This window comes from Caenorhabditis briggsae (assembly GCF_000004555.2).
Source record: "Caenorhabditis briggsae complete genome, chrV, whole genome shotgun sequence".
Lineage (NCBI taxonomy): Eukaryota > Metazoa > Nematoda > Chromadorea > Rhabditida > Rhabditidae > Caenorhabditis > Caenorhabditis briggsae.
In genome coordinates this window covers 17,552,265-17,567,177 of record NC_013488.2, presented here as the reverse complement: position 1 = coordinate 17,567,177, position 14,913 = coordinate 17,552,265, and the positions used below count along the sequence as shown (strand labels likewise).

At 37.9% G+C, this 14,913-nt stretch overlaps 4 protein-coding genes across 4 annotated transcripts; 1 reads left to right on the top strand and 3 right to left on the bottom strand.

Annotated features, from left to right (window-relative positions):
• Positions 1-1,630: 1,630 nt before the first annotated feature.
• CBG18567 lies at positions 1,631-3,206 on the top strand (the record flags this gene model as incomplete). The annotated part of the gene is made up of 3 exons (XM_002638319.1): positions 1,631-2,418; positions 2,973-3,126; positions 3,174-3,206. The coding sequence occupies 3 exons, from the start codon at positions 1,631-1,633 to the stop codon at positions 3,204-3,206; spliced, it is 975 nt and encodes a 324-aa protein (XP_002638365.1).
• A 1,457-nt stretch (positions 3,207-4,663) lies between these two features.
• On the bottom strand, positions 4,664-5,874 carry Cbr-srw-1 (the record flags this gene model as incomplete). The annotated part of the gene is made up of 3 exons (XM_045238475.1): positions 4,664-4,795; positions 5,429-5,587; positions 5,647-5,874. 3 exons carry the CDS (start codon positions 5,872-5,874, stop codon positions 4,664-4,666), a joined length of 519 nt encoding a protein of 172 aa, XP_045096519.1.
• Positions 5,875-6,612: 738 nt separating this feature from the next.
• Positions 6,613-8,398, bottom strand: CBG18569 (the record flags this gene model as incomplete). The annotated part of the gene is made up of 4 exons (XM_002638321.1): positions 6,613-6,747; positions 7,074-7,641; positions 8,001-8,093; positions 8,142-8,398. The coding sequence occupies 4 exons, from the start codon at positions 8,396-8,398 to the stop codon at positions 6,613-6,615; spliced, it is 1,053 nt and encodes a 350-aa protein (XP_002638367.1).
• Positions 8,399-9,186: 788 nt separating this feature from the next.
• On the bottom strand, positions 9,187-13,510 carry CBG18570 (the record flags this gene model as incomplete). Its single annotated transcript, XM_002638322.1, has 10 exons — positions 9,187-9,308; positions 9,444-9,579; positions 9,999-10,363; positions 11,284-11,374; positions 11,561-11,761; positions 12,136-12,354; positions 12,399-12,775; positions 12,863-13,005; positions 13,052-13,357; positions 13,449-13,510. 10 exons carry the CDS (start codon positions 13,508-13,510, stop codon positions 9,187-9,189), a joined length of 2,022 nt encoding a protein of 673 aa, XP_002638368.1.
• Positions 13,511-14,913: the final 1,403 nt, after the last annotated feature.

The window sequence follows — 14,913 nt, the reverse complement described above, 5'->3', positions numbered from 1 at the left end:
CGAAAATTCAAAAATTTGAAAATTCAAAAACTCGAAAATCAAAAAATTCAAAATTTCGAAAGTTCCCAGGCGATTTTTTTTTGTTTTTTTTGCATATTTTTTTGGCAAACTTTAATTTATTCAATTCTTTAATGAAATTCTCGGGGTTTTTCCACTTTTTCATAGCTTTTTCTTCAACAAATTCCCTTTATTTCTCTGCGCGTCAGGTGTTGTGCAAAGTACGCAAATAGTTAGGCTTCGGTGTTCTGCGTACTTGGCATCGTATTGGACGACACACATTTTTTTGAGCTAATAAATCCATAGTTGCAAAAGGCCGGGACGGGCCGGTAGACGAATTTTCTCGGCCCGTCCCGCCTACCACTGTTTAAAATTTTCCAATGAAAATTTGGGTAATTTTTTTGAATTAAAAAAGAAAAAAAAGGTTACTTTATTTGAAAAAATTGACAAAGTGATAGTAGTCGAAACATAGGTCGTTTTTGTTTAAATTTTGAAAAAATTTCGAAAAAAATCAACGTCTGTACGGACCCCGGGCCGGCACTTCACCGGCTCGGCCCGTCCCGCCGAAATTCTCGACGGGCCGGCCCGAAATTTTGCAACTATGAATAAATCTGAGCTGAAAACCTGAAAATTAGGTGATTTCAGCTAGAAAAATTGGAGAATTTCGGGAAAAAAAGAGTTTATTGGAAAAAAAAACAAAAGCAACAACAAATAACAACGAGAAAAAGTGAAAAAAGGTAAAAACGAAATCAAGTGGATTTGGATTTTCACTCAATAAAAATTCCCTCGCAATCGAATTTAATTTCGAAAAAGTCCGTGGAGTATAGAATCGGATAGTGAAAAATGTCCGAACGAAAACCTTGAATTTTGGCGCCAAGTCATTCAATACTCTTTTTCAATTGAACATTGCTCCGTAAATCCACATCCAGATAGCAATATTCCATTTTGGAGAATTGTAGAAGGTTCTGGAAATTTTGAAGTTAAAAGTCGTCAAATAGGGCGCAAACTACGCAAACACCGATTGTCTGCACACTTGGCACTATATTTGACGCGCAAAAAAGCTGAACAACGACACCTTGATGATTTTTGTGGCTTCTTTGACATTTCGAGAACGAAAATTGAGTTCCATATTTGAGAAAAACATGTTTTTTGATTTCAGTGCGATTTTTTCGATAAATTCCGAAACCCAAGTTTGCGATCCGTAGATAGAGACCGTTCCGACAGTTTCAGCTCGATAAAATGGCAAAAGCCGCTTGTGATACTCCCAGTTATTAGAATTCAAATGAAAATAGGCCACGTGGATTTTCAATTTCAGCGATTCCAATTTCAGCACTAATCTCTCCAAGAATCGCTTATTAAAGTTCATATTAAGCCCTAAGTTTCTAGTGGGAGGGGCTATAATTATTTTTTTTCAAATTGAATGACAAATTTTAATCATTGTTATATGCCAATTCTCTTGTTTTTCATGTCTTTTGACCAGAAAAACAAGTCTTGAATATTTCATTTGAAGATTTTTCGTTAGAACTTTGTTTCAAAACTATTTGAGCTTCTATGATTATTCATACCTTATCGAATATTTGAATTCAGTTTTTGCAAGTTTTTCTTATTTTCGAAAATCAAAAGATTCTAGAAAATGCCCAATATCACCGGATCCAGTGTACTCTATGATACCGAATATTTGATAAAGTATCTCGATTTGTCTCTCTCGGCGTTCGGAATCGTCACCAATATAATCCACATTTGCTTTCTTTTCCAAAATTCCAAAATCTTCATTTTCCTCATTTTTATCACTGGAGCAGATTTGCTCCATGTATCTACAGTATTCTTTTTTCAAATTCGTAATGTTTTAATCTATATATATCATCGAAACTGTGTTGGTTATTTGAACTACTTTGATATGTTTTTCAAATCTTTGGTGATTATTTTTACCGAATTTGCCGCAGATTCCGGAGCCTGGATTTCCATTTTCATGTCGTTCAAATGGTCTTGGAATCATGCCAAAAAAGTTGCCACGTGGATTTTTTTGATTCTATTCATCTTTGTATCCGTTTATTGCTCGCTTATAATGCTAATTTTCGCTTATATCCTACCGTACTCCCCATGTAATACTGAAGATCTTGCACAGCAATTTTTGGAAGATAAGGAAAATCCGATTGCTCAGATTATATTAATCTACAGTAATCTGGAATTCGTTTTTGGGATTGCTCAAGTTTTGGCAAATATATTTTTGCTATTCATTTGGTTTCCTTTGAAATTTTACAAGTTTCGGAAACATCGAAAACTGGACAATTTTTATTTGGAAAATCTGAAATGTATATTTTCCATTTTTCTCTCATTTATGATTTGTGATTTTTCGCGTTTTATTGTTCTTCTGATATGTTACACATATGGAAAAGAGGATCGAGAATATCAGCCATCGCAGTGAGAATTTATTGAAAATTTCGTTGCACGAGAACTACGTCAAGACACCGAAAATGCGCCAGTACAGATTTTTGGAACTTGGGTTTCATGAATTATTTGCCGTGGTGCCTTGGCGTATTTTTGGTTTCCTGGCGCATTTTTCGTGACTTGACGCATTTTCCGGATGTTACCGTACTTTTAGTACCTTGACGCATTTTCGTGTCTTGACGAATTTTTGGAAGCTTGGCGCTTTTTTAGCGTTCTGACGCAGTTTTGGTGTCCTGGCGCATTTTTCATCCGTTGGCGCGATTCTAGTGCTTTGGCGCATTTTCCGTGTCTTGGCGCAATTCTCGTGTCTTGGTGCATTTTCCGAGTGATGCCGCACTTTTCGTGGCTTGACGCATTCCTTGTGTTCAACACCTTTCTCGTGCCTTGACCCATTTTTGGTGTCCTAGCGCATGTTTCGTGTCTTGGCGCATTCCTAGTGCCTCGACGCATTTTTCATCCATTGGCGCGTTTCCAGTGTCTTGGCGCATTTTCTGTGCACTGAAAAAACAAGATTAGCGATTTTTCAGAGAATATTTGACCATTTCCAATGGACTAAGCCAAATTATAAGAACGACTTTTGCTTGTCTCCGCCCATTTATAGTTTTAAAAGTTTGCAAAAATTATCAGGAAATTGTCAAAGCATTTTTCATAATTTCCACTGGATCCACAAGTTTTATCAAGGTGATTTCTTGATAATTTTGAGAAAAAATAATTTTTTGCATTTTCAGGTTGCTCCAAAATCTTCAGTCACGACTACATAATTTTGAAATTTTGAAATAAAATATTCTAACTTTGAATTCGCTGTACATCGTTCAAATTGAGAAACCAAAAATGCGCCAAGGCACGGAAAACGCGTCAACACACAAAAATGAGTTAAGTAAATTTAACATGTTGTTGTTTAATTTCAAAAAAGTAAAAAAAAAACAAATTCATGATTTTAAGCCAAAACATTTGAATTATCCAGAAACACTGGTAGAATGAACTCTAGACCTTCCAAATTCGATTTTCGCGGCACTTCGATATTGGGAAGACATGAAAATGCAGACGATACAATGACTGCTGGCGTTTATTGTTTGTAGCATTGTCAGAATTCTCACAGACATTCTCAATGCGTGTCTGAAATATGAAATATTAGAAGAAGCAGCACGAGAAATGCGTCAAGGCACTAGGAATGCGTCAAGCCACGAAAAGTACGGCATCACTCGGAAAATGCGCCAAGACACGAGAATTGCGTCAATGGATGAAAAATGCGTCAGGGCACTAGGAATGCGCCAAGACACGAAACATGCGCTAGGACACTAAAAATGGGTCAAGGCACGAGAAAGGTGTTGAACACAAGGAATGCGTCAAGCCACGAAAAGTACGGCATCACTCGGAAAATGCACCAAGACACGAGAATTGCGCCAAGACACGGAAAATGCGCCAAAGCAATAGAATCGCGCCAAGGGATGAAAAATGCGCCAGGACACCAAAACTGCGTCAGAACGCTAAAAAAGCGCCAAGCTTCCAGAAATGCGTCAAGGTACTAAAAGTACGGTAACATCCGGAAAATGCGTCAAGTCAGCGTCAGGAAACCAAAAATACGCCAAGGCACCGAAAATGCGTCAAGACATTTTTCGATAATTGACGCATTTCGAAATTAGCCATTCTGATCTTTGCGCATTTCTCGATACTTGACGTAATTCCGGTGTTTTTGCGCAAAAAATGCGTCAACCTGACGCATTTTGTGAGCCTATCCACTTCTTGAATCCTTGACGCACTATCGGTGCCAAGATGTGCTTTTCGTGCCATGACGTTCTTCTGGTGCCTTGGCGCGTTTCTCGTTTATTGACGTCCTTTTCGTGCCTGGCCTCATTTCTCGTGCCACTTGAAACTTACGGTATCACTGCGAAATTTGAAAGTATGGGAATAGTGAAATTCGAAATCATCATTGGAAAAATAAAAATGAAAAATGGGACCAAAGTGAACAAAATGAGTCCTTCGGTTCTCTCGGTTTCTCGAGACTCTCGAGACCGCATAACCTTATTTCTCGAAGTTTCTCGAATGAATCTGGCGAGGAATACGGTAGAATAAGTGAAGATAATCATTTGGAATAATTGAAAAACTCCATCGAAAAATGTGATCATAATTGAGATATGATTGGCCTCTCTGGAGCCAGAAAGAAAATATTCTTCATTGTTTGGGTCCGAAATTCGCGAAATTAGATCGCATGGTTCGTTTAGACGAATTGTTGAATACCGTAGGAAAATGATAATAAGTTGTAGAAGAAACCAATCGAGAGTACGGTAGTTGCCATTTTATGAGCTGTCGAAGTTTTCGAGAAATATTCGGAAAACGAACTCATTGCGAACTGAAAAAAGGGAGGTTAACCACGAGAAATGCGTCAAGGCACCAAAAGTGCGCCAAGGAACCGAAAATGCGACTAGGCACTGAAAGTGCGCCAAGGGCCTAGAAAAGCGTTTAGGAACCAAAACTGCGTCAAAGTACTAAAAATGCGTCAAGAAACCACAAGTGCATCAAGGCTCCAAAAATCAAGGCACTAGAAATTCGTAAGGGCACCAAAAACGCACCATGGCACCAAAAGTGCGCCAAGGCACCAAAAGTGCGCCAAGGCACTAGAAATGCGTCAGATGACCGGAAATCCACCGAACGCCCTGTAAATGTGCGAAGCTGTGTCGACGCATTTTTGGTGCGTTGACGCAATTCCCATGTCTTGGCGCATGTTTTGCGCCTTGACAATGTTCGGTACCTAAACGCATTTGTAGTGCCTTGTCGCACTGTTGGTGTTCTTGGCGCATTTCCCGTGCTTTGACACATTTCCCGTGCCTTGACGCATTTTTCGTTCCTTGACGCCTTCCCCGTTTCATGACTTATTTTCGGTTCCTAGGCGCATTTTCGGTGCTTTAGCGCATTTCCCGTGACTTGACGCATTTCTCGTGTCTTGGTGCATTTCTCGCGCTTTGACGCATTTCTCGTGACTCACCTTAATAGACAAACTTCTAAAAAATGCCATAAGTACAGCCATCCAAGAAGAAACAAATATTGTGAATCCATTGGCGAAAGAATGAATTAAAGTGAGCAATGATTTAAAAAATGGATTAATGTCCGTGCAAAATCCTGGGACACTGACGGTTACTATGTACTGAAAAGTTTGAAAATTACAAAAAATATTTTTTTTGAAAATTTTCAACTTTTAATTACCTTCGCATCATTTGGCAATAAAGCCACTAATTGGACCAAATCCGAGCCACAAATTACCATCATAATTATAAAAACCGGAGTGTCTCGAAGTGATTTTTTTGATAAAATCCAAAAATGATAAATATTGATAATTATTCCAAAAATCGAAAATGGCAAATTGATAAGACGGACCCAATAATCGAAATTTAGGTCGAATTTGTCTTCGGCATTTTTTTCTTGGATGTTCATTTTTCTGGAAAAAAATTCAAAAATTCAAAAATTCAAAAATTCAAAAATTCAAAAATTCAACAATTCAAAAATTCAAAAATTCAAAAATTCAAAAATTCAAAAATTCAAAAATTCAAAAATTCAAAAATTCAAAAATTCAAAAATTCAAAAATTCAAAAATTCAAAAATTCAAAAATCCAAAAATTCAAAAATTCAAAAATTCAAAAATTCAAAAATCCAAAAATTCAAAAATTCAAAAATTCAAAAATTCAGAAATTCAGAAATTCAGAAATAATTAACGAAGAAATAACAGAAAGAAAGAAATTAAAAAATTACAAATTTTCAAAAAAAAATAATTTTGAAATATCAAATATTTTTTAGGTCAAAAAATTCTGATCACTCGGGAAGAAAATTTTGTTTTTACGGAGAGAATTAAAAAGAAAATTGTTGGGTGAACTAGAGAAAATTGGAATATTAAAATTATATGTTAGACATGACATATATGAAGAAACTAGACAATTTTTTGGGGAGAAAAACAATTATCTGGAGGTGGAAAGTATCCAAAAATCGAAAATCAGAAACTTTTATCTAATTTCGAAATTTTTATCAAATTCGTCGCTTTTTTTTTTGAAAGTCTGAAAATGGAGAAAATTCGCTTCAGCTGACCAAAGACCCAAGGGCCCAAGGACCCAAGGAATCTCTGCTCCAAGACCTTCACCTTACGGGACTTGACGCATTTCTATGGTCCTCCTGGAATCTTCATTCCGAGAGCTTCACAAATTTCACGAATTTGAAATCCACTGATAATTCGTAGTTCACATTTTTCAAAGGATTCGAAGGTAGGGATTCAAATGAACTTGAAGTTTCGTTTCCTCGAATATACATCTTTTTTAACTGAAAGATGAAATTCAATGCACGGAAGATGCTTCAAGGCAAGCGGAAGACGTCGAAACGCTCGAGAATCGCGGCTAGTCTTCAAATGTAGAGATCGTCTGGAAAACAGAATTTCTTATTTTTAAATTTATTTTTCCAATTTTCAAAAACTGTCAACTGTGAGCTCAATTATCTCGATTCCGGTGAAAGATATCAAAATTCTGTTAATTGATAAATTATTCGTCCTTTTACCAGTAACAATTTATCAGTTGATAAAATTTTAGTATCTTCTGAAGGAGCCGAGAGAATCGAGCTTAAAGATGACGCTAATTTTTTTAGTAACTTACATCTCGAATTTTCGGAAAATCCTCTTCCACAAAATCTCCTGACAACTTGATTTTGAAGCTTTTCAAGTGGCTAAAATTCGAAAGAACCTCTGAATTAAACCCTTGAAGACTGAAAATTTCCACATTTTTCGCTTGTTTGAATTGTTCTGTATTGAAGAATCTTGGGAAATTTTTTCCATTCGTCGGCCACAAACGAATCGATTCCAGATCTCGTGGTTTTGCAAATGACAAAAGTTGAATAGCATCGTTCAGAGTCACCACATCGATATCCACATTTTTCGATTTCAAAAAAGATTCCGGTAAAACATCGGCAAGTTTGCTCTTAGGATAATTGAAGAGAGTTCGGCCAAATCTACCGTAATTTCTCAAGCGAAGATTGTTCAGTTTGAATCCGGGAATTTTCGACAGCTTTCCCAGTTTTCCATTCCCAGAGTGTGTAGCTGGGTTGTCGTTGAATTGCCAGTATAGAGAGTTGCAACTAGTCCATGTGATGGACATAGACTCAAAAACTGGGGGAAGAGAATCCGCAACATTTTTGATGGCTTTGTTTACAGATCGAAGGACAGTTCTGAAAACACAAAAATTGCAGGAATGGTACCGTAACTTCAATTATCTAAGTTAATAACTTAATTATCATAATATCATCAATATTTTATCAGTTGACAGATTTTGGATATCTCTCATAGGAACCGAGATAAATTTGATCAAAATTGAAGCCTCTCAAGGCGCGATTCGTCAGCTACACGGTTGATCTTTAACTTTGAATAAATTTATCTCGGTTCCTTCTAAAGATATCACAAAATGTTCAACTGATAAACTGTTTATCATAATACCACCAAAATTTTATCAGTTAACAAATTTTTGATATCTCTTACAGGAACCGAGATAAATTTGTTTAAAGTTAGGTGCCCCTCAAACTTCACTAACCTCTCAACTGGATCCAGGTTTCCTGCAATCTTGAACATCAATGCAACTGGCATATTCATAAGAGATTTTTGTCCTGGATCAGCATGGAACACTCTGGAAACAAAAAATTTAACTAATATGATAATTTCATAATACACTTACTCCTCTACTGGATCCATTGGCATTGCATTATCAACAAGAGCTTCCACTAGAAGTTCTGGCTTTAGTTCAATTTCAAAATCTCTTTCTCCCCGAGAAAGTCGGTTGTGAAAAATCTCGTAATCCGAGTATTCCATGGCATCCTGTCCAACGAGCTTACAGAAATTTCGATAAGCATCTTGGATTGGTGTCTTTCGGAGCACTTCATACAGAATACAGGATTTTAGGAAGTGAGGATTGGTCTTCAAGATTTCGGACATAATAGTTTCTGAAAATCAACGGGTATTGATTTTTTGTTAGGTGAAAATGATGAACGGCAAAGACACAAGCTAAGAAACCGTTGGCGAGAAAGACAGCCAAAAAATAATGATTTTTAGGTTAAGGCTTCCATTCGATCGGGAAATTTAGCCGACCGACCGACCACCGACCCCGCCGACCGACAGCCAACCGTGTTGACCGATCGGTCGGAGCGCCAACCGTACTACTCAATAAATGACTCGTTTGTCGTAAAATAAAGTGCTTCGTACGCAAAAACTCGTATTTTTATGCGCAAAGGCACGAAATCGGTTGGCGCACTGACCGATCGGTCAGCTCAGTCGGCTGTCGGTCGGTTGGGTCGGTGGTTGGTCGGCGGTCGGCGATTTTCGACCGACCGAAATGGAAGCCTTATTTTAGGTCAAAGAACACACGAGAAAAGAGAGACAGACGTTTGGAAACAGACTGACTAGAAGAATGAGTGTCCGATGAGGAGATATGACCCACCTGGTTAGGTGGCGGGGCTTCCCAGAAGGCTCTGAGAACCCCCTCGTCTTCAGATGACGTGGCAGAGATCACACAAGGTCACATCATTCCCAAAGGACATTTTCATTGACGGTACATCGAAGGAGAACACTTTATTGACCCATAAAACAACATAAAAAAGCACACTAAAAAACAGAATTCTGAGAACTGGAGACGTCACGTCATCTATAGGGGTTATGGGGAATATAAGAATGGGTCAGAAGACGGTTAGGCAAACAAATCATACTTAAAATCATAAAAACAAGACTTATGGAATATTACGAATGTCGATGAAACTCCAATCTCCTCCTGATTCTTCAATCTTAAATTCTAGCGTTTTGTTGGATTCGGGGTTTTTATTACGGTAAGTGGACCATTCGAATGGATCTTCTGGAATTTGATTTTCCTATCTGTGATATCTTATCTTACACCACAGTAAATCTTTAAGGAATTTAAAACTCACGTCTCGTCTTTATTAGAATCTCTTCCATCGCCGCAGGAGAATGCGTTTTAGAAATCTTCTACTTGATCTTGAGAACCAGGTTCCAGGGTAACCTTTCAAGACCATATTAGAATTCCGAACCGATTCAACGAATTCCCGGAATTCAAGATAGAACAGGATAATAACTGAACCATGGTTCTGCACATAAATTTCGTCACTCTTCAATTTATTTATTTATTTATTTATTTACGATTGCAAGAATCGTGGAAAAAAAGGAAAAAACATTAAAATACATGATAATCAGATTCCAAATGGATAAATAATGAATTCTAGTGATAGGAAATGTAAAATAATAGAATGAACTAGAACTAGAGTGAACATTAAAAAGAAATAGGGAGAGGAGAATAAGACATGTCAAGCATAAATGAACATAGAATAATACATAGAATAGAGGACAGAGAGTAGGGCCAGAAAATTGAGCAATTGCTCAGCAGTAACTAAATCATTTTACTAAGCGCCCTATTGACGAAAAAGTGTTGCCTAATTTTTGTTTTAGCTCTTTTCCATTTGTACCTTGATTTTGATCTTGTTCGATTATTTGTGGACACTTGGAAAAAGTCAGTCTGGTTTAGACCCACTTTTCCTAACATTATTTTAGATATCAGTTTTTTATCAATTGTTTGTCGCCTGTGTTCCAGAGAGGAGAGACCATAAAGGAGGTTACGTTCACTAGCATTCATGTAATCTGAGTCTTGTGGAGTAATATATCTGCCTAGATTCCTACTATAAAGCCTTCTTGTGAAGGAATTCTGGATAGATTCGATATTTCTTTGTTCTTTTTTGTTGGGGGGATTGGATCCTTTTGTATGACAGGTACTTCCAATCAAAGTTATTTGACCTAGATTATTATCTAATGGACAGATGACGTGGCAGTTTGTATGTTCCACGAGGCAATAAAGGTTCTTTTTGTATTCTTCTTGACCCGACAGGTTATAAGGAATGTCTGAGATGTTTATACTGATTTTGAACTTTATTCGAACCGAAAAATCAACATAACAAAGTACATAAAAAATTAAAAATTTGAATTTTGAGAACTAGAGACGTCACGTCATCTGCAGGGTGAATGGAAGAATGGGTTAGAAGACGGTGAATGAAAAATAGGAGAAACAACCTACATGTCCTTTGAGCTCAATTATCTCGGTTCCTATAAGAGATACCAAAATTGGTTAACTGATAAATTGTTTATCATAAAACCAGCAATGTTTTATCAATTAACAGAATTTTGATATCTTTCACCGGAATCGAGATAAATGAGCTCACAGTTGACAGTTTTTGAAAATTGGAAAAATAAATTTGAAAATAAGAAATTCTGTTTTCCAGACGATCTCTACATTTGAAAGATTCGAAAAATGTGAACTACAAATTATCAGTGGATTTCAAATTCAAAATATCTGTGAAGCTCTCGGAATGAAGATTCCAGGAGGACCATTGAAGTCTATCACTCATCGTTATCAGATCCCCGAATCCAATAAGTGTCTGCAATTTAAAATTGAAGGCGGAGGACCGAGTATTTTGATGAAAATCGTCAGCATTCGTTGACTCGATTTTCTTTTTTATGGGATTTTTTTTTCAATCGAGTTCTCAATAAAGTTTGTTAATTTATCTTTGGCATTTCATTGGTGCTTTAGTTTTCTGAAGATCAAATCAATAATATGACAAGAGAAGAGACCAGGAAAGAATAGAAGAATGAGTGTTGGGAGACGGTGTCTGATGATGTGACAAGGGACGGGAACTTCCCACGAGGCACCTGGGAGACCTTGAGAAGACTCTCTCCCCCTCTATTCGGACTGTGTGTGCCATGACGCATCTTGTCTGAGAGAGCCCATTGAGGCGGCCTTTGTCAACGTGCCTCGTCGGACACACAATCTGCCACGTCATCTGCAGGGGGTGCAGTAGAGAGGAGGATTTTGATGAAAGTTACAGAATATGCTCCAAATCGCCTATCTTGACATCTCTGAAATTTTTAGAATTCGCCCGCCAGTTTTAGCCGAGCTATATCAGTTTCAGTACCATAAAAACGATGTTTCAGAGCAAAAGCAGCAACAGGAACAGAGGAAAACGGATTCAAACTTGAAAGTCAGTCGTTTCTTCTGTTACAGGTTTTACGGTATTTCCAACAACTTAGAAATGTTTTTTTAACCTTACTGTCGATATTGGCGCCTATTTCAAAATGTGTTTTTTCAAAAAAAAAAACTAGAGAATCGCGGAAACCGGAGGTTCTTGACAACAGACCATCAGGGTCTGACCCATCAGGGGACAAGAAAACAGCTTTCCCAGCGGCTATGTAGGGCCAGCCGATAGATTCCTCATGGGAAACCGATCTTGGGGTCCCTGTGATCCTCTGAATATAAATAGTAGAAACACCGAATAGGTTTATTTTTAAAGGTGGGGGGACAGGAAATTTTACGGGGGATTTTTGGGGCCAGAGTATGCATTCTACCGTCAAGGTGTACAACGCTTAATGTCACTCTGCGTACAGCTGTCGCCCTCGCCTTTATGTATGCAATCGGGCAGCGGCTTTCTCTTTGCACGCGTAGCTCAGTCGGTAGCGGCGCCGCACCTTCAACACTCGCCTCGACAAGTTCAACTCCTCGAGGAGCAAGTTTAAACGAAATTTCGACAGCATTATTTTTCTCATGTCCCCCCACCTTTAACAAAACTGACAACATTTCGAAAACAATCCAAAAACAGCGACGAAAGTACAAATTAGCGAACTTTAACGATCTTGATCAAACAAAATGATTCTGCCTCTTCAATCGTGAATTCCAAATACTCATTAGATCCTGGAATTCGATGACGATGAGTGACAGTCTTCAATGGTCCGAACGGAATTTCTGCTTCCAGTGCTTCAGCAACAGTTCGGACATCGAAACCATCCCTAAAATAGGTACTTTTCAGCTCACACGATTCGAATTTGTCAAAAGTGGAAATCATCTGAAAATAAGGTCTATGTTTGGAACCGCGCATTAACAACTCACATCTCGAATTATTTGAAAATCCACTGGTTCAATATAACCGATTGGAAATTTGAAAGATTTCAAATGACTGAATCCCATTAGATCACTCTCATGAACATAAATGTTTGATTCTACTCTTTTTGCCTGTTTGAATTGCTCAGTTTCAAAAAACTCCCAAAAAACTTCTGTTGTGTCTGTGTCATCTATAGTAAAATCAATCGACTCGAGTTCTCCGGGATTCATTGCTGATAAGAGTTCAAGAGACTTCTTGAAATCGAATGCACTGATAGACACACTTTTGGCGTGGAATAGAACAGGCAGAAGATCGTTGAAATATGCAGATTCGTTCATGATATTCAAGGAGAGATGATTCACTTTAAGATTGGGCATTTTCAACACTGGAGACAAGTATTCCATTCCTTTTTTGAAATATCATTCGTTATTTTTGATTGATGAGGAATATAGGATTTTAAGAAAACGACCACCATAGTCGCTCAGCCCGCAGCTGAACGATTTGTTGTTCAACTTCCATTCGAGACATTTATCGCATGCTGAAATTACATCGAAACTCGGTGGGCGAAAATCAACAATATCTTTGAGACATTTGTTCATCGATCGGAGATAAGTTCTGGAAACCAAAAGAAGCTTTAGGAACTAAATTGATTCAAACCAACCTCTCCACTGTATCCAGGTAGCCAGTAATCTTGTACATCAATGAAACTGGCATATCCATGATAGTTTTTCGCACTGGATTCATACTCCGATCACAGTCATCAAGTTCTCCACGAGAATATCGATACATTCGATAATACCAGAACTCGAAGTCCGGATAGTTCATGAAATTATCCCCAACTAATTTACAAAAGTTTTCGTAGGAATCGAAGATTGGTTTTTTCCTGAGTACTTCATTCAGAATCAGGATACAAATGTTCAAGTGATAGTCATTGACCGCGGAAGGCTGTTCCATAGCTTCGGAAATTCTGGAAAACAGAATAATCAATAAGAGATTGAACAGAAAAAAAACAAGGACGTCGGGAGTCAGACTGAATGAACGAAGACCATCATACAAACAACGTGGCAGGAGGCGGAGCCAGAAGACGCAGACAACAGGTGTGTTTCTTCCCACGAGGCATTTCCTTCGTGGTGACCTAGATTCCAAATAATGAGTGCCCAATTAGGAGTCAGGCGAAGGATCTTCCCAAGGGACCTCTGTCTAGTCAATTCCGTGTTGTATGATGTCCCTCCCAATTCGCTACGTCCTCTGCACGTCTCCTTTAGAGATTCAGATGCAGATGACTTGGCAAGGGCCCTTATAGAGAATAATGAGAATAATGAGAATTCCTGACAGAAATGCCTGACCCTGGTGTGTTTTCTAGGTCATTTTGAAGTGGTGGCCTAGAAAACTCAACTTGCAAAAGTTAGGCCACCACTTCAAAATGTTTTCTCTCCAAATAAACATTTTACAGGGCCTATCGAAATCAAAAAATTTCAAAATTTGCTGTATCCGACCCCAAAGAGCCATCCGACATGATTTAATTGAGAAAGTGTTTTCTGTGAATGCTGACCGAGGAGTTCGCAATGATGTCGATCCTATGTTCCAATTTGTCCAATATTTTTATACTGTACCGAATTCTGGAAATATCTTGAAAATGGGCGTTTGCTTGGGTTTTCTGATGATTGGAATAAATCCTCAGTCGTAATTCTTGTTTTTTTTTAACCAATTTCTTATTTTTCAAAAATAAATGTTTCTTTAAAAATCTGTGAAACTTTTCGAGTTAAATTACATGAATATTTCTATTTTCTGACTTGAATTCGATGAAAAATGATGCAAATATCAAATTCAATGCAATGTCCGCAAACACCGACTCTGCGTATTTTTCTAACTACCGTATCCCAACAGAAATTTCGCGATAAAACATTATTTCACAAAAATCAATATAAGGTTTGTGTGTCAGATTGAGTGCCAGGTACGCAAACACACGATCTGACGCGCAATATCTTTCAATCATAGGATCAGAGCATGTTTAGGTCATTTTGAAGTGGTGGCCTAGAAAACCAAGTTTGCAAAAGTTCGGCCGGGGGTACGACGAATTCGAACGCTTCCAAAATCGAACGCGACCTAAAACCGAACATGTGTCAAAACAGAACAAGAGCAGAATCGAACTGCGCGAAATTCGAACTGTCCCTAATTGGAACGCTGTTAGCCATGGGGCGCGCTTGCATTATTTTTGTTTTCTCATTTTTTCCCCGCAAATTTTTATTTTTTCCTTCAAAAAAAAATATTTTTGTTGTTTTTGTTTCCAATAAAACTGATTCGTATAGGAAAGGGTGGCGGCATTATTATTCTTGTGCAAAAAAATTGGAGTTGTGGCCGAATTTTCACACAAGTTAGGCCACCGTATTTCAAGGAGTATTTTCGAAAACACAGCCGGCAAACGAGTGCTACCGTAACCCAACAATAAATATTTTCGCAAAATTTTTGTCTTATTTTTTCCTTTACATCGATTTTTTCGCGGTTTTGGCCGTTTTTTCACCA